Source organism: Pteropus vampyrus, unplaced genomic scaffold (genome assembly GCF_000151845.1).
Source record: "Pteropus vampyrus isolate Shadow unplaced genomic scaffold, Pvam_2.0 Scaffold544, whole genome shotgun sequence".
NCBI lineage: Eukaryota > Metazoa > Chordata > Mammalia > Chiroptera > Pteropodidae > Pteropus > Pteropus vampyrus.
Genome location: NW_011889325.1, coordinates 707,263 through 728,687, shown reverse-complemented (window position 1 = coordinate 728,687; position 21,425 = coordinate 707,263). Strand labels below are relative to the sequence as shown.

Here is a 21,425-nt window from a genome sequence, read left to right as displayed (position 1 = left end):
GTTTCTTCATTAGCTGTTTCGAGATTTTAAGTGCATAGTCTTATCATATGAAAACAATTTTTCTCTTCCTCTCTATTATGCCTATAATTGCTTTCTCTTGTTTAATTACATTGTCTTAATACCTCCAATGTAGTATTAAGAACCAGTAAAAATAATAATATACTTGACTTCCTCCAGACTCTAATATGAAAGCCTCTAGCATTGCTCCATTAAATAAGATGTTGGATTTGGGTTACTATGTAGAGAGAGAGTTTTAGAAACAACAAAGAACAATACATTCTTATTCTCATGGAACTTGAAGACTTGTTGAAGGGGATACGCAAGGAAACAGCCTATTTTGATAATATAACAACATTTACTATAGGGTTATACACAGATTGTTTTAGAAGTACATTAGGAAAAGCACCTCAGTCTTGGTGATGAGACCATGATGCTTCTTAGTAGAACTGATATTTAAGTTGAGACCACAGGGTAATTAGGAGTTAAATAAAGATGGAGGGAAGAGACTTTCACACATAAAAAGGAATGACATGGAAGAAGTATAGGAGATAAAAGAGAACAAAACTCTATTAGGGAAACTGAAGTTCAGTTTAGTGAAAGGTGAGGATGGAAGGGAAGTAGAGCGTAGACAGAACTGAGTTAAAATAGTAAGTCAGGAAGTTTGAATTTTGTACTAGGGCAATGAGAATTAAACAATGGTTTTAAATGTTTGAAGTAGGGGTTACACTTGATCAATTCCTCCTAAAAGAGGCAACGTATATATTCCTGTCTCATTGGTGTTATGCTTGGCCATCTGGCTTCCTTTGACAATGAGATGTTAGTGGATATGACACAAGCAAAGACGTAAAATGTACTCGTGGTTGAGCAATGTGGTTGAGTTTGTCCTCTTGAAATGTTTTCATTAACTTAAGAAAAACTTGCCTTGAAGAGCCCACTGTTTCGGAACAATAAGGAAAACACAGAGTAGACCTGAACCAAATTTACAGTCTGGAGCCAAGCCTAGGAAGGTGCAAGTGAAATGAGTAAATGCTGCCTTAGCTCACATCTGCAGATGTAATCATAAATTATTGTTATTATAAACCACTGAATATTGAGATAATTTGTTACACAGAAATTTTATGATAATATCTGACCAATATAGAGAGGAAAGCGTAGAAAAAGTAAACCAGTTTGAAGATAATTAAAATCTCCCTGCCAAGGTATAATGGTGGTCTGACTAGGATTATGGCAGAGGAAATATAAGAGGGCATTTTTGAGAGACAGGAGGAGGTATAATTTAAAGGGCTCAGTGATTAGTTGGATATTAGAGTTAGGGAGAGGTAGAGGAGGAAATCATGTCCAGGTTTCTTGCTGGTGCAACTTGGAGAGCTGTGAGACCATTCTGTGAGACACAGACCACAAGAAGAAGAGCAGGACCACAGGTTCTGCTTTGAATATGTTGAATCTGAGCCGCTAATGTATAGCCAAGTGGTAATGTCCTTGACATCTTTCTGTTCATCTATTAAATGAGAAAACATCATGTGCCTCCATCTATCTCACAGGGCTATTGTAGAGAATAAGCAAGATCAAACACACAAAAGGGCTTTGAAAAGAACACACTACTGATCACTTGTGATAATTATTAAAATTAAAGCACTAACACTTTCATTTTCATGCTGCCAGATACAAAAAGCACATTCTAATTTTACTTTTGAAACTGCTGCGTTTGTTGTTAGTCACACATTCATTCTTTTTTGTTTTCTGAGAGAAGGCAGAGCTGATGATCCTGAGAAACAATGTAAACAACATATATATTTTCAAAGACACTTAAGAAGCAGAATTTGGAGACAGAAAGATCCTAGGCCTGGTAGTAAGAAGAGCCAGGCTCTTGTGAGACCTTGAACCAAATCATTAAGTTCTTTGGGCCTCTCCTGCTTCATTCGTGTAAATGAAGGTTCGTACTTGTTGATTTCTAAGATATCTTACTGTTCTCAGATATGTGAAATGATGGATTTGCTTAACATTTTCAGCTTTACTTACCTCCTACTAATGATACTCTTCAAAGCTGATCTGTAATTTAGAAGAGTTTCACATTTGCCTATCTTCACCCATATTAGCTTAGTCTTTATCAGCAACTTTTCTTTTGGAGCAAATTCAGCCAGTCCAGATTGCCTGTTATTTCCCAGGCAGAAAAGCTTATTTTCATCTATGTGTGAGGAATGAGGCTCTAGAAGAAGTTCTGATTGGTTTGCTTTTTTCACTGAGGCAGGATTCCATTTACTGCTTAGTCAAGGTGGTAATGAGGGTCTCTGTACCAGACAAGTGGGCTGCCATCTGGCAAGCCATTGCCACACACTTGGCAGACAGAACCGATTAGGCCCCACATCTCCCCTGAGACCTTGCTATGTTTGGTGGCTAGATGTTAACCCTGCTGAGTCTCCTACAAGAAAACCTTGTTGATTTTTGGGAGAGGAGGAGCACATCATTTCCTTCTGGCTCTACAGAGCTAGGAAAGAATCCAGACTATGGTGGTCTAAGAACAGCTTACCCAGTGAACATTCTGCCCATTATAATATAGGCTAATGCAGAGTCTGCACCAGGAATGGGCAGCTCGATATGGTTAAGGAGGAGTGTTAAAAAACAAATTTCTATTTATAAGAGAAAACCTAAAAATGACTTAAATCCCCACCAATAATGAATTAGTTAAATGAGTCATGTTCTATCTCTGTAAAGGAATAAATGCAGTTTGGAGATTAAGGACATAGAACTTGGGCTTCAGCTGTGGCTCTATTACTTCTCAGCCTTATGATCCAGGCAAGGCACTTGAACTCTCTTTTTCTCAGTTCCTCCATCTATGAATGGAAGATGATAAGAGTTCTACTTCAGTGGGTGTTTGGGAATAGTAAGTTAATATATGTAAAGAGCTTAGAATAGCACCTGGAACATAGTAAATGTTATTTAAGTGTTAGTTCTGAGTTTGACTCTCATCAAGCCATTAAAGACGATGCTTAGGCTGAATTTTTTTGAAGCCACGGGGAGAATTCTCAGTAGGAGGTGAATCAAGCAGCATAACAAAGAGTAGATATTTCATGACTCTCATTCTATATCTATATATGGGGGAAAGAAGAAAATATACAACTATTTTTTCTTAGTTGAGTTTTATTTTCTTCTTATATTCTCTTTCTATTTCCCAAAATTTCTACATGAGTATGTAGTATTTTATAATTAGAACTATCAATAAAAAATTTAAGAAGAAAAAAACCTGGGAAAGTATATTATCTGCACACTTATGAGTCACTTTAACTTTTCTGAGTCTCGGTTTTATCGTTTATACCATAGTCATAGAAATAACCTCACAGGTTAATTCCAAGAAGCAAATGATAAAATTTACCTGAAAGCAATCAGCAATAATAAAGTGTTTTATAATTGTAGTAGTCTTCCCAAGGTCCTCCTTGGGGAGCAACAACAACAAATATATTAATGCCAGAGTCAAAATTAGGTAAAAACTCAGAGATCTTCAGAAATTCATAATAGATAATTTCACTTCTGCAGATGTATTATGTTCTGTTCCAAGCAGGCCCTAAATTCAAGGACTCTTTATGAGAAAGCCAAAAGAACACATTAACTTGGGGATTAGGAAGCCCAAGTTCCGATGTAGGCTATGCCTCTGACATTTTAGGCAAGTCACTTTTATTTCTGGATCCCAGTATTCAAGTAGACCTTGCAGAGTATGGTCTGAGGTCCATTGGTGGGTTGTGAACCACTCAATTATTTATTTTAGAGTTCTTATGTGCAAAAGATCACAAATCCATAGGCTTTTATTTTCTCACAGGACTAAAAGCTAGCTAGTATCTGATTTAGTAGAGGTGATTAAAATTATAAACTAAAAGTAGTTATGGTTGAGTTTACTGCAGACTCCAAGTCAGTATTCTACTAAAACATTTGGCTGTCACTTAATGCTTGGCAGCACTGCAAAACTCCTCTATGTATCCGTTTAATTGCAATTTCTGAAATTTTTTGGAGATGGTACTTTATCAATGAATTGTTAGTTTTGTCTTGATTTGTATCCAGTTTTCATTTGCTACTATTCTTGTTTTTAAAGTACAAATTACTAGTAATTTAAATTCATCATTATCAAGTTAGTTTGTTGTGGATTGTTGATTCTTAACAGAGTACAGTCATATATGTTTCTATCCAGATAGTTTGGGGCTGATAAATTTTTGATATCTGTATGGTTGCACTGGATTTTGAAATTAAATAATCTCTCCCTATAAAATTAAAGCAGACAGGCCCTCCCCCTCCAATATACCACAAATTTCCATGTATGATGACAATAAGCACTATTATGACCATCACTGAGTTAGCCACAGATAGACTAGGTTGACCAACTCAATTGGTGGTCAACAAAGGTGCAATATACAAAATGACCTCACAGTTAATTTTCAGATTGAAAAATTCTACGTTATGTGAAATATATTAATTACCATTAGTACGTGTGTGTCTTAGTATAAATCTATGTTTCTATCTTAACTCCGAATTTTCCTGACTAGTCAATCAACCAAGAAAAGCTCAGGTGTTTGTCACTCACTTTGCCATCCAGAAATCTGCTACTGAGTGCTCCCATTTGAAGTTTCTGGTTTTCTGGTTTCCGGTTATTCTCCTGGTGTTTGCTGTCTTCCACGTCATCTGGGTCATGATTAATTTGATGATCAGAGGGACTATTAGGAGCTGGGGGGTCTTTGCTCATCTGCCTTGCGTTACCAGTCACAGATTTCTGGAGCGCTCTTTGAGTTTCTGCCTTCACATTCTCATTCTCCTTGCTGTGAAGAAACGGTTTTATACTTTGTTACTCACAAGGCAGATCTGTATTCAGTAGACTACATAAGAAATAGAAGGTGTTTGTTGGTGTGAACAGCAGTAACTCAGCACGGTAGAATGAAGAGGTGGACATTGGTTATTTGCCTATGGATCATTTACTATAGAGAGACCATGTTACTGTCTTCTCAGGCTTTATTTTCCCTTACTGTAAGTAATGGCAGTGTCAAAAACAAACCCTAAAGGTTCTCGTATATTTTACTTGCAAGTCTAACAGGTGTTTTCAGTGTTTGCAACTAGAAAAAAAAAAAGTCAAGGCAATTTGCCAGCACCAGTTCTGTTCTATGTCTCTCAACTCCTCACCTTGAGGCTTCTTTTTCTCTCAGTAGTTATCCATTTAAGTTTAATATTTAATGGAGAAAAGAAAAGGAAAAAATAATGTAGGAATGATTCAAAGAAATGCAAAAAATAAAAATTTAAAAATTATTCAACTTTAATTACTAAAGACAAGTTGAAACAATTACGTTATCATTTTAAATACAGAAAACTTTTGAAAATAAAAAACTCAGATACTAATGTCTATATAAATAGATATAATTAATAAAGTGGGCGATCTGACAAAAAGTGTCATGTGTCAGAAACTTTAAACTCTTTAACCTAGTAAATCAATTTTTAAGATGATATATTATGGAAAAAATGTAGAAAAATTAAAAACTAAATATTTAGTAATGGGTGGATATGTTGAATTATTTATTCCGTGTTTATGTGATAGAATGTATAGCGCCATTAAAATAGCTTGGAATAATTTTAATGACACACAAAAATGTACAGTTATATGAATAATTGAAAAATTATCTCAACTATATAAAATGCATGTATATAATATGTGTTTATGTGTGAGAGTATATAGTATATTTAGAAAGAAATATACCAGAATAAACAGTAAGTAATCTCTGGGTAGTAGAACTCAGGATATTCCTTTACACTCTATTACATTATATCACATTATATCTTATAAAACTATTAAAATTTTTAATATGAGACAATATTTTATAACCAAGAAAAATAAATTTCAAAATTAGTTATGCCTTATGTCTAGAAGGCATTATATAAGTTCTAGCTGTTATTGATACAATGAAAAGGATCCATTTTAAAGCATGTCATGTTACCAGAACATAAAATGGTTGCTCCAGTACTTTAAATTATTGCATGGGCAATAATTTAAATGTATGTATACATTTTTTTTTACAGTAAACCTCTTGGTTGCAGCAGCATGAGAAGGAAAGCAGGTCTAGGAAAGAACTCTTGAGGGACACCTACATTTATTCCAGAGAGAGAGCAGAAGTTCAGGTACTCTTGAGAAGGGTAAGCTCTGAAAAGTGTCCATTGAATTAAACCATAAGGATATCATCAGGAATCTTGATAAAGGAGCTTCAGTGAGATAATGAAGGTACTGGAGTGGATTGAGGAAAGAGGAGAAAGAAGAAACTTAAGTATAAAGACCTCTATGAAGAAGTTTGCTTTTAAGAGGGGAGGGATGGGGTACAATATAGATTTCAGATAGGGCTTGGTTATTACCTTGTTGAAAGATAGTAGGGACTTTAACACACATAAATCCTAATGGTAACGAGCCAACTGAGTGAGAGAAATGGAGATAATATCATTGATAAAATAACATGAACTCTGACAAAGTGAAATGGGATATCACTGAGAGAACAGAGGCAGAAATGAAACCTGAGTTGGCTAGTAGGGAGATAGGTGAGAATGTAAGCAAATTTCTTTTTGTACTTGGTGACAGGATATTGATCAAATTGCTGACAACTTGAATTTTCTCTTTGATAAATACAATATAGTTACCTGTTGGCTCTCAAGGTGGAAATCCTGGGGTAGGAAGTCTGAGTAAGGGTAGCTGGCTTGAAAAAGCTCCAATAAAGAGTGGAAGACAGGTGATGAGAAAAAGAAGAAAGGTTGACTGGGCGAAAGTGATCATTAAAGGCTGGAGACTACAATTTTGTGACATCAATCTAAAAAGATGCATGCTCTCCTCTGGGATTGCCCAGCAGTCCTTTTGGAGATGCAAACAAGGCAGACAGTGGGGCACATTCAGAGCTGGGGCTTTGTCAGATAGGTGCAGTTGAATGACAATAGAACAAGATAGTAGAAGAAAAGTGTATATTTAACAAATAGTTTTTGCAGTGAGAGAAGATGTATAACATGCGGTCCTTGACCTCAAGGAACTTAATTTCATTTGATTGTCCAAAAATAACACATATAATAAAGTTAACAACTGGTATAAACTTGTTTCTCGAAGTTAGATAGATAGCTTCTGGATAGTGGTTACTTTTTTCAGGGAGTTGTAGAGCCCAGAAGGGATTGTCAGGGGACTTCTGGAATATTGGTGCTATTCTGTTTTTTAATCTGGATGTTTGTTGCATGGGTGTATTACATTTGTGAAAATTCAGTGAGAGTATACTTACGATATGCATATATACATATATGTTTTTATAAAGTATTTAAAGAAATTGACATAAGATTTATATAAATAATATGGAACATACCTAATTAGCATATAGATGAATGTTACAAAGAATCAGAAGTTCATAAGAGAAATAATTGTAATAAGTCAGATGAAGAGATATACAAATACCATGTAATTTCACTTATGTGTGGAATCTAAAAATACAAACAAACAAAACAAAACAATAACTTACAGATAAAAAGAACAGAATGGTGGTTACCAGAAGAGAAGGCGGTTGAGAGGGAGGGTAAAAGGGTTAAAGAGATCAATTTTGGTGATAGATGGTTACTAGACTTACAGTAGTGAACACTGTGGTATATACAAATATGGAATTTTAATGTGGTACACCTGAAATATATATAATTTTATATACTTATTTTATCGCATTAACAAACATAAAGAAGTAACCATAGTCTGCACTGGTTGTAAAAATAATGGTATTACTGAACATTTATCCCATGACAGGCACACTACAGCCATTTGTATACAGTTGTTTATTTAATCATCAGATCAACCCTACAGGTAGGTGCCTATATTATTCTCATTTTAGGATGAAGGAATTAAGGGTCAAAGAATTTGATTTGTCTATTCTACGTGGATTTTCAATAGTGGAGCCAGAATTTAAACCTAAGTCTACCTGATTGCATCTAAGTTCCTACTGCCAGTAGAGGAGTCTGGAGAGGATCCATGGAAGTTTGGAATTATGTGAGAAGCAGAGAATAGAGGAGGAAGCAACCAAAGCACGAAGTGCAGGATTTAAAGGCAAAAATGCACATGGGGATAGAGAATTAACTTCTGGATGAAGGCAAGGGAGATGAATCATCTTTGCTTTAACTATGTCAAAATCTTTCCATGGGCAGTCTCAGGATGGAACTGTATGGGAAATGGGAAATGTATCTGCCTGTCTGTTAAAACAGCCACAGTAGATGTAAAACCAAAAATAACCTGGTAAATCTGTTCAAAGTAAAAGCTGTTTAAAAAAAAAAAAAAAAAAAAACATACATAGCAGTTTAAAATTATCATGAAAATGACTCCCCAGCTGAGAAACGGCATGTGTCTGTTGTTAGCACAAACATTTCATCAACACACACTGGTTGTTATGCTGTTCACAGAACTCACAGTTCTTTCTTCTACACTTGTGTGCTATTTACCTGCAGTACTGAAAATAGAAATCTGCCATTTCAAAAGAATAAAGAAAATGCTATCAATACTGCCTTGGAAGCAGTAAACATCTAGCTTCCTCATATGTACTTCTGACCTCAGCGGATGCTCTGTGGGACACTAGAGAGTTTAGTGTCACTTGGGAACTACAGCATTTAGGGAGGGTAACTGTATTGCTGAAAGATAAATAAATGTAGAGAAAAGTAACCAATTGTTCACTTTCTCACACTGGACTCTTCCTGCAAACCAGCCTTTTATTGTCACTCTCTACTACTGCTCAGAGTCTCAGGTTAGAAAATTACAAAAGCATCTAGAAGCATCCTCTGCCCAAAGCAGTGTGGAGATTCGCCCATTGGCTTCGCCTCCTGTGAAACTCCAACTCACCAGATCTCACATTTGATTTGGATTACACCCCTGCAGTGAACATCAAATCTCAAATGGAGGACCCAAGGGGCTCAGCAAAAAGGTCACCAGATGCCATCTTAAAGGTCTGCCAGCCTTGGCAGCAACTCAACGCCACCAATTTCCAATTGTGTGCCATCTAACAGGTCCCAGACCCTCCGGAGAAGATGGTGTATACTGTGCCAACACAGTGAATGGAGATCTAATTCCAGTAAATGCAAGCATGTTCTTATTTGGAAGTAATAACAGATAATTGACACAACCAGACTTTTCTTATTTAAAAAAGACAACAACAAAATAAAAAATAAAATGAGACTGGGGTGGGGAGTGCAAATGAAAATCTCACCAAACTCCATGGGGAAGCTATAATGTGAAGTCTGTGCTAATGTAGCAAATGTTATTGTGATGATGTATGAGGATTTTCTTTTCTTTTCTTTATTTTTTATGCCTTGAAGCCGTTCCATGTATTTTTATCATAGAAATTTAGTTTTAGAAAGATTTAAAAGTAATTTAACTCCCAAACCTATGCCTGAATCATTTCTTTATCATTGGAATTATATGAGCTAACATGTTCTAAATGCTTCTATGTATCAGCTATCATATACAAGTTTGCCTAAGTTCTTCTATGTTATCCAATAATAATTCAATTAGTTGAATTCAATAATAGTTCAAAAAGTAGGGATTATTATCGCCATTGGACAGATGAGACAATGAATGAACAGAGAGGCTAAGTAAATTGCCCAAGGTCATCTTCCTAGTAAGTACAGATCTAGGACTCATATCCAGGTCTGTATGGCTCCAAAGCATATGCTCCTTCCTCTATATTAATCCTCAATTTTACACCCATAATATACAAACTGTCTATTTTAAACAACAGATTGTGATTCCTTTAAAATATTAATAAAAAAGTAACATAGAAAGACATCTAGTCAACTTTCCCACCTAGACCTAAAGTTCCTCTAAATAACACCAAAGTGGACATCATTCAGTTTTGGTTTGTAACCTTTCCAGGGACAAGGAATTCAATACATTTCCAAAGTTATTCCCCAAATACCTTATTTCTTTCTTTATAACATTGAGCCAAATCCTGACATCAGTGAAAATAACCAAAGTTTATTTTTCATGGCATTTGCACTACACTATTTCACAGAATAACAAAAATGATTTTTCAAATTTAGGGTCATTTTGGCTGCGAAATTAGCAGCCAATTGAATCAGCAATTGTTCTTTGGTGTGATATATTTTTAACTCACAAAAAAATGATATCCCAACATACCTACTCTTCTGCAACCTTCTTCACTTTTATATACAATTCTACAGCATTAGATGTTATTACATTATGGGTGTGTTCTTCTGTTGACTCAGCTATGCATTACTACCTTCTTAGTCAGGATTGTAGTGGGCATACAATCCACTCATTGTCTTCAGATTGTGTTATCTTTAAATTTATAAAAATAGGTGAGAACTGAAAAAATAAAGTATATAAAAAGAGGTATGGGACCATAGAGGAATTTCAAGCCAGATCTGCTTAAGGAGGATGGAAATGACTCCATGAAGGAATTGACATATAAAATAGAAGTTGAAAGAAAAAAGAGATGAAAAAATACTCCAAATAGGGTGAAGGGCTTGTTCTTGGAGAAAATGACAGTGATTCCTAACTATTGAAACTCAGACTACGTAAGGTGGGTTATAATCATGCAGGGCGCTGGATTATAAAACAGATACTTGGATCACTCTGAATTTATTAAATCAGAATTAAACAGGAGAAGAAAATCTGTATTCTTAGCAAACATCTCAAGTGATTTTTATGCCCATTAAAGTTTGAGGAACGACATCATATGGAGTGACAAAGGAAAGTCTTTTCCATAACTGTGCAAAAGTTACCCATAATTTCAGGTAATATACTGGTTAAAGACATTGACTTTACGTTCCATAATACTGATTTTGAATCCTAGCTTCAGACATAACTTGCTGCGTGACTTTTGGCAAGTTACTTATCTCTGATTTTCAGGCTCTCATCTGCGAGATTTAAAAAATAATACTTATCAAGATAAGACGTATAAAATATTTAGCACAGAGTCTGGTGCTCACTTGGTCAGCCCTTGACAAATAGTAATTTTACTTTAGTCATAAGTGAAAGTGTTATCTCCTTTATCAACATTTCCCTGTTACCCAAGTTCAGAAGGATTGTTCCTTTCTTTAGACACCCAAACCTTTTTTTATTGACAGGCAAAACTAAAGTTCAAAATACCAAAGTTGTATGGTACACAGAAACTGAGGAAAGTCTATTACATAGATAAAAAGAGAGTTAGTGTAATCTGACTACCCTGTTATTTACTAATAACAATAAATACAAGCATTAGAAATCACCCACTTAAAAAAAAACAGATTAATTAGTATTAAAAAAAGATCTCTGATAAAGCACAATTCTTCAGAACCTTTAATTTTGCAGAAAAGAATACCAAAGCATTGCTTCATCACAATGTTCTCAGGTGGATTATACCCAGGAGCTTTGCAGACTGTGCTGCTTTTAAACCTATGAGCCAACCTTTATCAGCTTGAAATTTAATGTCTTTTGCAGTTACATTTTCCCCTGTTTTGCTTTTGCAAGTCTAAGCAAAATGATTGTGTAATTGCCTGGCCTCTTCACCAGTTATCTCAGTGCTTTAAGACATAGTTTCTGAGCCAGGTCTTCTGTTCATACTGTGAAAAGATGCAGCACAAACAGATCTCCTCTCTCTATGCCACTCTCTATATACATCCACATAGTCTATGGGAATGGGGAACAGTAATTGTTCCTATATTATTTTCTTTAATTAGGTTGAACTAAATCAGGGGTATGTAAAGAGATCATGGATTTTAAAAAGTACTGTCAGAAAGGAGGAGAGATGAATAGATGGAGCACAGGACTTTTAGGGCAGTGAAACTACTCTATATGATACCATAATGATGGCTACATGTCGTTATACATTTGTCCAAACCCATAGAATGTGCAACACCAAGAATGAAGCTTAAGTTAAATTATAGACTTTGTATGATTACATCGCGTCAGTCTAGATTCATCAGCTGTAATAAATGTACCACTCTGGTGGGGGGCGTTGAAAATGGGGGAGCTCTATGTATATGTAGGGGAAAAGAGTATATGTGCTATCTCTGTACTTCTCTCTCAATTTTGCTGTAAATGCAAAACTGCTTTAAGAAAATCAAGTCCTACAAAAGTGTCCTATACAAATATAAATCTGTGCTTTCTTAAAATTATAAATTGTTAAACTAAATGTGGCAAGGTATTTATCTCTTTATAGAAATTTTCCACATACATACAATGAACTTATTTTGTTTTGCTTTTAAACCAAACTAGAATTACACAATTTTGTAATCTTTGAAAAAATTCCTGTCAACAATATAACAAGGTATCTTTAAACATCAATACTTAATGGCACTGCAAGAAGATTGTAAATGTCTAAATAGTATTTCGTTATGTACATATGAGAGTTTATTTAACTAGTCCTATATTGTTGAATGTTTATCGTTTCCCACTTTTTTCCAGTTTAAATATTGTTGCTCTGCTAGATTTGTTTCTTTGCTCTTAGTTCTTTGCCTCCTCCCCAGCAGAAATCTGACCTGTGTGGACTGATCAGCTGATTAGCTCCCATGTCCTCTGATTCTGGCTGATTTGGGCCAGTAAATTGTCCTGGCAGGAGATGGCTTTCTCCCTGCAAAGTTGCCTCAAGATGCTTGTGTCTCTTGCCCAAAGATCATTACTTTTCTCAAGGTGGCCTGAGCTACCCTCTTTTCATCTCTGCAGATCTAAGGTTGGTAACAACTTTGCATCTGCTAGCCCATGGTTCCTGCACTATACCTTACACTTCTCTGACTTCTGTAAACAAACCCTCCTCGAATCACCCTAATTTGAGTTATATAATCTATTTCTTACTGGATCTCGACTTAAACATTTTTGTGTAAATTTTTGAAACCAAAACATTACATCCACCTGTAATTGTTGCCACAGAATTGATTTATAGATGGAAAATTTTAGCCAAAATACATGCACTTTTAAGGCTTTTAATAAGTATACTTAGAAAACAGTAGCATATGAGTTCTCTTTTTTCTAAATCCTTGTCAACTCTGAGTATTTCCATTATAGAAATATTTCTAATTTGATTGGTAAGAATAATACCCTTTTGCTGTTTAAATTTCTTGTATTACCACTCGGATTGAGTCCCCCAGCTTCTCCTCCCACCAGCAACACACATATCTAGTGTTCATTTTTTTTTCCTTTTGTGATTTGCCTATCTAGACCTTTGGTCAATCTTTGAAACTGAGCTGTTCATCTTTTTTCTATTGATTTGTAAGAGATCTTTATACATTAAAAAGATTAAGTTTTTACTATCACATATATTGTCAGTAGTGTTTTGTTTTTAATTTTTAAAATTTTTATTGTAATTTTTTGATATATAGAGTTTCACATAATAAAGTAACAACTTTTACCTCATAGTCTCAATATTTAAGATCAGTGGGCACCTATTTTTTATAACATAGATTTGTCATTCATTCATATTATGCTATATTCTTTTACTTAAAATGTTATACCTATGTCTTGTGCTAGAGGCATATGTCCAGAACAGTATCTCATGCTTCTTTATACTCCTCACAGTGCCTAGAATAATAATAGTAATAATAATAATAATAAATCCATTGTAGGAGATTAATAAAGAAATATTTTAGTGCAGTGGAAAGGGCATAGGAGAAGTGTGCTTTTAGCATTTACTTCATCACTTTGAACTTGTAAAAATGGAGATAATAGTGTGTGCTCTGATATTCTATTTTGAAGAGACTGAGTTCATAAATATTAAGATATTCTGTAGATTATATATCAAGAAAAGTAACAAACAAAAACAAGGTATTAGGATAAGTAGGTTACTTGACTTTTTAAATCACAAAGTTTACCCAGGTTATGTATAGAGACTATAATTGTTCATTGCTACCATCTCCTGACTAGATTATCATCATGACTTCCTATATGGTATCTCTCTTCCAGGTTATCTTCCATACAGCAGCAAGAAATGTCCTTTGGAAAGCATAAATTCCACTCCATCCTTCACTACTATCGATTCTACATAGAACATTACATTCTACATAGAAAAAATCCAGAATTCCCGCCATGGTTCACATGGCCTGTGATCTGAGCTCTGCTGGCCTCTCTGACCTCATTTTCTGCCTCCTCTTCCTTTGTTCACTCTGTTCCACCAACATTGGCTTCCTTGCTCCTCCTTGAGGACTTTATGTGTTCCCTCAGCCCAGAATGTTCTTTCCTCAGATATTTGCATGATTTACTCTCTGTTTAGATCTGTGGAGGCATGGTGGTGACAACCTGTGGTGTCACTTGGTATAGGCTGGACCTCATGGTCAAGAAAGCAGCAGCTAGATGGGTATCCTGATCTCTGGGCACTGTGCTCCCAGAAAGCAAGGCTGTCCCACTTTTTATGAAGCAAGCATTAGGCAGCCTTGTACAAAAAAATCTGCTTGGCTTCCAAGTGATCAGCTTTAGGTTCAGTTTGTTGCAGTTGCTAGGAAAGTCAATATCTGGAGAACTTGGGGCCTATGGGAAGTTGCAGCCTCTTCTGAGGCAAGAGAGAGTTTTATGGAAAGTTGGAATCTGGTGAGCCACACCCACGGGAATAAAGTTAGGTCAGTCTTAGCCCGCTCACTGCTAGCTAACCATGGGCAACTCTTATTGGATAATTTCTCGTTCTTATCTCCACTTAGTCTCAGTTAAAATGTCACTTATGCAAAGAGGCCTTCTGGAAACACCCCTTATAACTTGATATACTTTTATAATTCTTTTTTTTCTCCTTAACTGCACTATTGGTCATTGTTTATCTGTATGTTGTGTGTTTACCATCACTAGAACTTTAGGTACACTGCTGTATCTCTCAAGGCTTGGCACTCAGTAAGTGCTCAGTTAATGTTTGTGAAAAGACTATTGATGGAATTCCATATATACATTAATTCTTATAGCTGTTACTGTTAACCCTTTTAAAAAGTCCAAGAAAGTAAAATATGTATCCATATGAAGGGCTTTGAGGGATTAAAAAATGACACGATATGGGCTCCAAGAGAATCATATGGGAAAATAACATTTATTGGCTATACATATCAATGTAGATTATTACAGATATTTGCTACTTTTTCCCATAAAACTTGTAGTCAGCTTCTCCTGTGCTTAATAATGCTGTACCAACAGCAGTGTAACTATGGATGAAGTGCTTTGGGTCATTGATTCTTGGCATTGGAAGGAACTCTAGAGGCCAACTTTATTCACTGGAAGTATCTGAATTCACAAGTGTTTCTTGAAATCAACCCAATTCCACTTTTATTTAACAACTCAATCCCCAGATTCTATAAATATTCCTCTAGGCCAGCAGTCCCAACCTTTTTGGCACCAGGGACCAGTGCTCCTATGAAAATCTGATGCCTGATGATCTGAGGTGGAGCTGTGGTGGTGATGTTAGCACTGGGGAGTGACTGCAAATCTAGATGAAGCTTCGCTTGCTCACCTGCTGCTCACCTCCTGCTGTATTGCCCTGTTCCTAAGAGGCCACGGACTAGTGCCAGTCTGTGGCCCGGGGGTTGGTGACCTCTGCTCTAGGCCACATTTCATACCCTGGATCTTCCATAATGCTACGCCTTTAGTACGCCAGGGTCTCTCCTAAAATGTGGCATCCAGAGTGGAGCATAGTACTACATAGGTGACATGTCCAATTCTGAATATAGTGGGCCTCTCACATCTCTCTTATCTGGATACTCTCAGCTCATGGTGAACTCAAACACAGTGTAATGGGGAAACACTCTATTTTATCTTCTGTTACTACCACACAGTTCTGATCACCAAATATGTGGGATTTGCTTTATACCTAGCAGTTCTCCCACACCAGCAAGGTGTCCTGCAATTCAATTAAGTTCTGATACTATTTATGTGGAGTTACTGCAGATCTCACAGGTTAAGGCCTCAGTCTCACAAGACTGCCCCACCTCCTTCAGATGTCAATCACAAGCCCAAGTTGTTACCTGTGTTTCTGACAGATGGGCTGTAAATCAGGGTTCCCCTGACCACCTCCTCCAGTTTGATTAATTTGCTCGAGTGGCTCAGAGAACTCAGGAAGACTGTTTACTTACTAGGTTACTGGTTTATTATTGAAAGAGTAAACTCAGAAATAGCCAGATGTATGAGATGCAGAGGGCAAAGTATATGGGAGGGGCATGGAACTTCCATGCCCTCTCTGGGAACAACTACCCTCCCAGCATACAGGAGGTGTTCAGCATCCCAGAAGCTCTCTGAATTCTATACTTTTGGGTTTTTTATGTAGGCTTCATCACATAGTTATGATCAATCATTAACTCAATCTCCAGTCCCTCTCCAGTTCTGGGAGAATGGGGCGGGGGTAAAAGTTCCAAGCTTTTAATTATGCTCTGGTCTTTCTGGTGACCAGCCTCCATCCTAAAGCAATCCAGGAACCTAATGAGCATATCCTCTTTTAAAACAAAAGATACACCATCACCCAGGAGATTCCAAGAGATTTAGGAGCTCTGTGTCAGAAACCAAGGTCAAAGACCAAATATTAAAAAATGTTCCTAATGCTCTTATATTTTAGGAAATAGCAAGGGTTTTAGGAGCTTCATGCCAGGAACTGGGAGCAGAGACCAATATATATATTTTCTATTAGTTCATATCAAGTAAAACCCATATGATCATTTACATGTACTCTTAACTAAAAACAAACTTTGTATATATCTCTGTAAGTTTAGCTCATTTTCCTTCCAAGGCTTCCTAGCATTCTGCGACTTTCATGTTTACTGAAGTGATTTGTCTGTCTCCCTTCAGTTGCGGTTTGCAAAATGTTGACTAAGAACAAGGGTAAGACACAAAACCTCTCCGCCTTCTTACCTCCAACATGTAGTGTTTACATCAGTTGTTCATGTTGGTATGTCATCTGTCTTAATACTATTCAGTCCAGAATTAATTCTCTGCCTTATTTCAAGATTTTGTGAGAGAAATGTGCCTAATGACTCACTGAAATCAACAAATACTATGTCTTCATCATTACTTCATTCGGACTGCAGTTACTTCATCAATAAAGAAAATGGGACCAGTTTGGCATAATCTCTTTTTAGTCAACATGTACCATCACTTTGTGTTTTGTTTTCACAACTAATGTATTTAATTCTGTGGCCTGCAGTTTTGCCAGGGATTGTTTATAAGCCTCAAGTTCTGTGGTTTTGTAAGCCACCTTTATCTTATTAGAAAATGAAGATATTTTTCTCCTGTCACCTGCCATATCTTCTCAAAGAGCTATCAAAGATTACTCATCAGGGTTCCATAGTAACAGCTGCATGCTATTTTAGCAACACGGGTCTTTACTTGGATTTAAAGCAACTAACTACTGTCTTTACAGAACTTAACTTTTCCTGGTGTCCATTTTGCTCCAATTTATCAGATTTTCAATATGTACAAGACTTTGTATTCAGTACTAATGCTACAATTGTGCTCATAGAATGTACAGTTAAATGGGAGAGACAGAAATGCATAGGAAATTGTCATAGAATGTCATAATTCCTAAGGGAGTGATGCAAGTCCACAGGGGGAGAAGGCTGGTGAATCTGGGGCTGGTGGTGGCAGCACCTGACTAGACTTGTATTTTAGAAAGATGACACTGGCTGTACTTGAGAATTGGGCTTCACTGTAACGTTGCATAGGAGTCACCGTGGGAGTTGATTAAAATGAATATTCTGAATCAATATGTCTGGAGAGGGGCTCAAGAGTCTGTATTTTTAACAAAGAGTCTCAAGTGGTAGTTCCTGGACTACACTTTAAGGAGCAAGGCTTTAGTGAGTATATTGAAGAATGAGAAGATTAGAGGCAGAGATTTGGGTTGGAAGGCTAGTGTAGTGATCTAGGAGGAAAATGATGCCAGCACAAACTAGGGGACACTTGTTTTACTCTTTAAAGCCTATTATAGTTTGATTTCCTTTGGACAAAATATCCAACTAGGTAGTGAGTATTTTCCTTTCATCTGTGAATAATTGTACAAGCTAAATTATGGAAAGAGGGAGAGACCTCAATTCCAGTCTTATAACTAATAATAACTGGCCTCGGTTTAAGCCCACCAAGGCCTCAGTTGTCTCATCTATAAAATGGAAGACCGGTTTTTATGGGTTGAGTTGTGGTTTCCCCCTCCGATTTGTATGTTTAAATCTTAACTTCTAGTACCTCAGAATGTCACTGTATTTGGAAATAGGGTGATTGCAGATGTAATTAGTTTAGAGTAGGATGGGTCCCTAATCTAAATGACTAGTGTGCTTATAAAGGAAGAAATTTGTACACAGACACATATACCATACCTGCCATGTGAAGCTTAGAGTTATGCTGCTACAAACACAAGGAAATACCAGAAGCAAGGAGAGAGATCTGGAACAGATAGATCCTTACGAGGCAACTTCAGAGAGGGCACAGCTCTACCAACACCTTGATTTCAGACTTCTAGCCTCTAGAACTGTAAGACAATAAGTTTCTGTTGGTCTAAGCCACCCGGTTTGTGGTACTTTGATAACAGCAGCCCTAGCAAATTAAAATACCGATTTATACATTTAACATAATTTTTAAGTCTAACGTACTATTCCATCTTCTCCACATATCTTATAGGAAATATGAACTAAATGTAATTATGCTGGAAGATTTCTGTTTTTCCATCCATTATTAATTTGTGATTTTTCTTTTTAATTCAGATTCTCCTTTTAGAGACTTCTTCCCTTTTATTTTTTATTTTTTGGCTTTATGTTCTTATGTAGATTTTTTTACTAATAGGCTCAACTGATTCAACCCAAAGAAAACACTCTCTTGAAACCCTGCAGCATAACCAAAATGCTTCAGAGATAGATTTTGGGACATGTATGACATGATAGTTGTGGGTCTGTCATTACCTCAGCGATTAGAAGACTTTTGAGAATTATTTATTTTTGAACCACACAGGAATATTTTAGCAAAGCATGTTAATTGTCGTATATCATTGAAGCAGAATTAACATCAAGCCCACATAGAAAACAAACAGAAAAATCTGTATTAATTTTTAAAAAAACTTTTTTTTTTCAGTTGTCATGGAAGAAAAAACTATATCTTTTATTTCACAATTAATGTAGCCGAATCAATGTACTCTTTTATTTTCTGGATTCTGAAGTTTAAAGAATAAAGAAGAAAAATAAAAGTCACCTTCTTATAAGACAAAGAAAATTTTTCCTTATTTAAAAGGATAGGATCCTTCCCCTGCCAACCCATTTAGGAACATTTTAGACTCTAATAACCTTGGAAAAAGGAAGGGATTTGAGATTGTTAATAAACAATCTCAGAGAAGAATGGAATTAGTAGAGCAGTAAGGAGAACTGAGCAGGGTGTCCATACTGATCTAACTTACTTTCCTTGACAATGACTGGCATGTGACAGGAGATCTTACAATAATCTGTCTCAGTTTTCTCATTTACAAAACAAAGGTAACTTGCCTCCTAGGCATAGAATATAAAAGGGATAGAAACATTTCATAGAAAGAGATTTGATTTTTTCATTAAACGTCTTATATCCATGGAAAGATTTGCCTCAATAATAGCAGAACCATTTATTAAGCATGCTGAATATACTATTAGAGACAGGAAAGATGTTTTGCATATTTTTCTCACTTGATCCTCACAACAACCCTAGATTGTTTTTATCTCCACTTGATAGATTATAGAATCTGAGGCCAGAGATGTTAATTAACTTTCTCAATGTCAAAAAAGCCAGAAATGCACAAAGCCAAGGTCCAAACTTTCATCTCTCAGCTCTGTAGGGATCCCAAATGCATGACTCATGTGCTGCAAACCTCTATTCCTGTGCTATGGCAGACATTACTAAGTGATTATAGCATGCACTTTGGAATCTCTTGGGGCTGTCAGTACTGATGGTGGAGAAGTAAAACCAATTTGCCCTTCTAAAACCTGTACTCTGTAACAGTGGTCCTGATGGCCTCATCTTCAGAGACTCTGATTCAATAGATCTTGGGTTGGACCCAAAATCTTTATTTTTAAAGTCTCTCCAGGTGATTCTGATGATAGCCAGATTTGGTCTCCACTGCTTTCTGTGCCAGTGCTTAGTGATGTCAGACCTTTTTTCTGTTAGTGCCTTTGTTTGGTCTGTGGGTTACTGAAGTAGACACAAGAGCTATGGAAATCATCTTAGGAGGGAAAGACATTATTGACTAGCTACTGTTTATGAAATAACTACTAGATGAAAGGTATGTCTAGTACCTTCTTTTTCTCTTGTGAACCACCACAAGTCTGGAGGGAAGAGGTAGTCATATCTGTCAGTACCAAACATCTAGTGAATTTTAGAAATACGAGTATCCTCCCTTAAATGTGACTGTGATGAGCTTAGAAGGGAAGAAAGACTTCTTAGTTATACTCTGAGAAGATCCTGCTTGGAGAAATACCGAATAAGAAGAATAAATAAAAATCTTATAATTTATTATTAATCCCATTCCTTTATAACAAATCGACTAACAACTTCTCTTCCTTTCTCCCTCCCACCCCCAAAATTAGTACATGTGGTAGACCTGATGAGGAGAAGCAGCAGTACTGCATTAATATTTATAAATGTCTCAGTGCTTATATTTCCCATCTATTTGGAAAATCAGCCCAAGTAATTAAGGAGTATGAGGAATTATAAAGATGAAAAATATCAGGAAAACAGTGCACATGGAAACTATCAACACTATTTTATTTCTACTGTTATATCTTAATGATTTAATTTTCCATAGATGGCATTGTTAAACTGTGAATTTCTAGATTAAAAAAAAAAATACCCAAACTTCATTATCATCCAGGCAAAACATATTTTTTCAAACAGTAAACTTACGTCTTTGGTTTCTCCACAAGGTACTGAAAGTGTTTACTTCCAATGATTTTCACCACCATCTCAGGCATTGCATCTGCTGCACGGGGATTCTTCCATACTGAAGACATGATTCTTCTCAAACCCCCTTCAAATCCTTGGGGGTGGAAAATTAGTAAATATCTTCCTCTTGACTTTCCACTAGGCAACTGTAGCATCCTTGTCAATAACAACAGTGATAAAAATAACGGACCAAGTGCTTTACCTGTATTATCTCATTTAACGCTCCCAATAAAGATATGAGTTAAATACCCTTAATTATTATTATTCTTGTTTTATGTTGAGGGAATAGGCATAATGTAGTTATGTAACTAAACAAATAATGTAGTTAGCAGAGTTGGGATTCCCACCTAAGAAGTTTGTACAACTAGTCTTCTGAGCCATTTGGCAGCTCTACCTCCCTGATTTCAGATGGCATTCTCGAGAGGTCAGAGTGGAAGCCAGGACTTTAATGGGACATATGAATATCTTATATTCAGCTCTGATGTTCAGTTTCCGCTTTTATAAAACCTGGATAATTCCAGTTCTCTTCTCAGACATGGAGGGTGAATCCAACAAGATAATGTATCTGAAAGAG

The 21,425-nt window shown here is 36.2% G+C and overlaps 1 protein-coding gene across 1 annotated transcript in view; it reads right to left on the bottom strand.

Moving 5' to 3' along the window:
* The window catches only part of LOC105308080 (uncharacterized protein C1orf87-like), a 39,041-nt gene extending 18,122 nt beyond the window's left edge, over positions 1-20,919 (bottom strand). Inside the window, exons 1-2 of the mRNA XM_011383837.2 lie at positions 20,813-20,919; positions 4,572-4,799 (exon numbers count right to left, since the gene is read on the bottom strand). Coding sequence (XP_011382139.2) covers positions 4,572-4,799; positions 20,813-20,919 — 335 coding nt within the window. The remainder of the gene's footprint in view (positions 1-4,571; positions 4,800-20,812) is intronic.
* Positions 20,920-21,425: the final 506 nt, after the last annotated feature.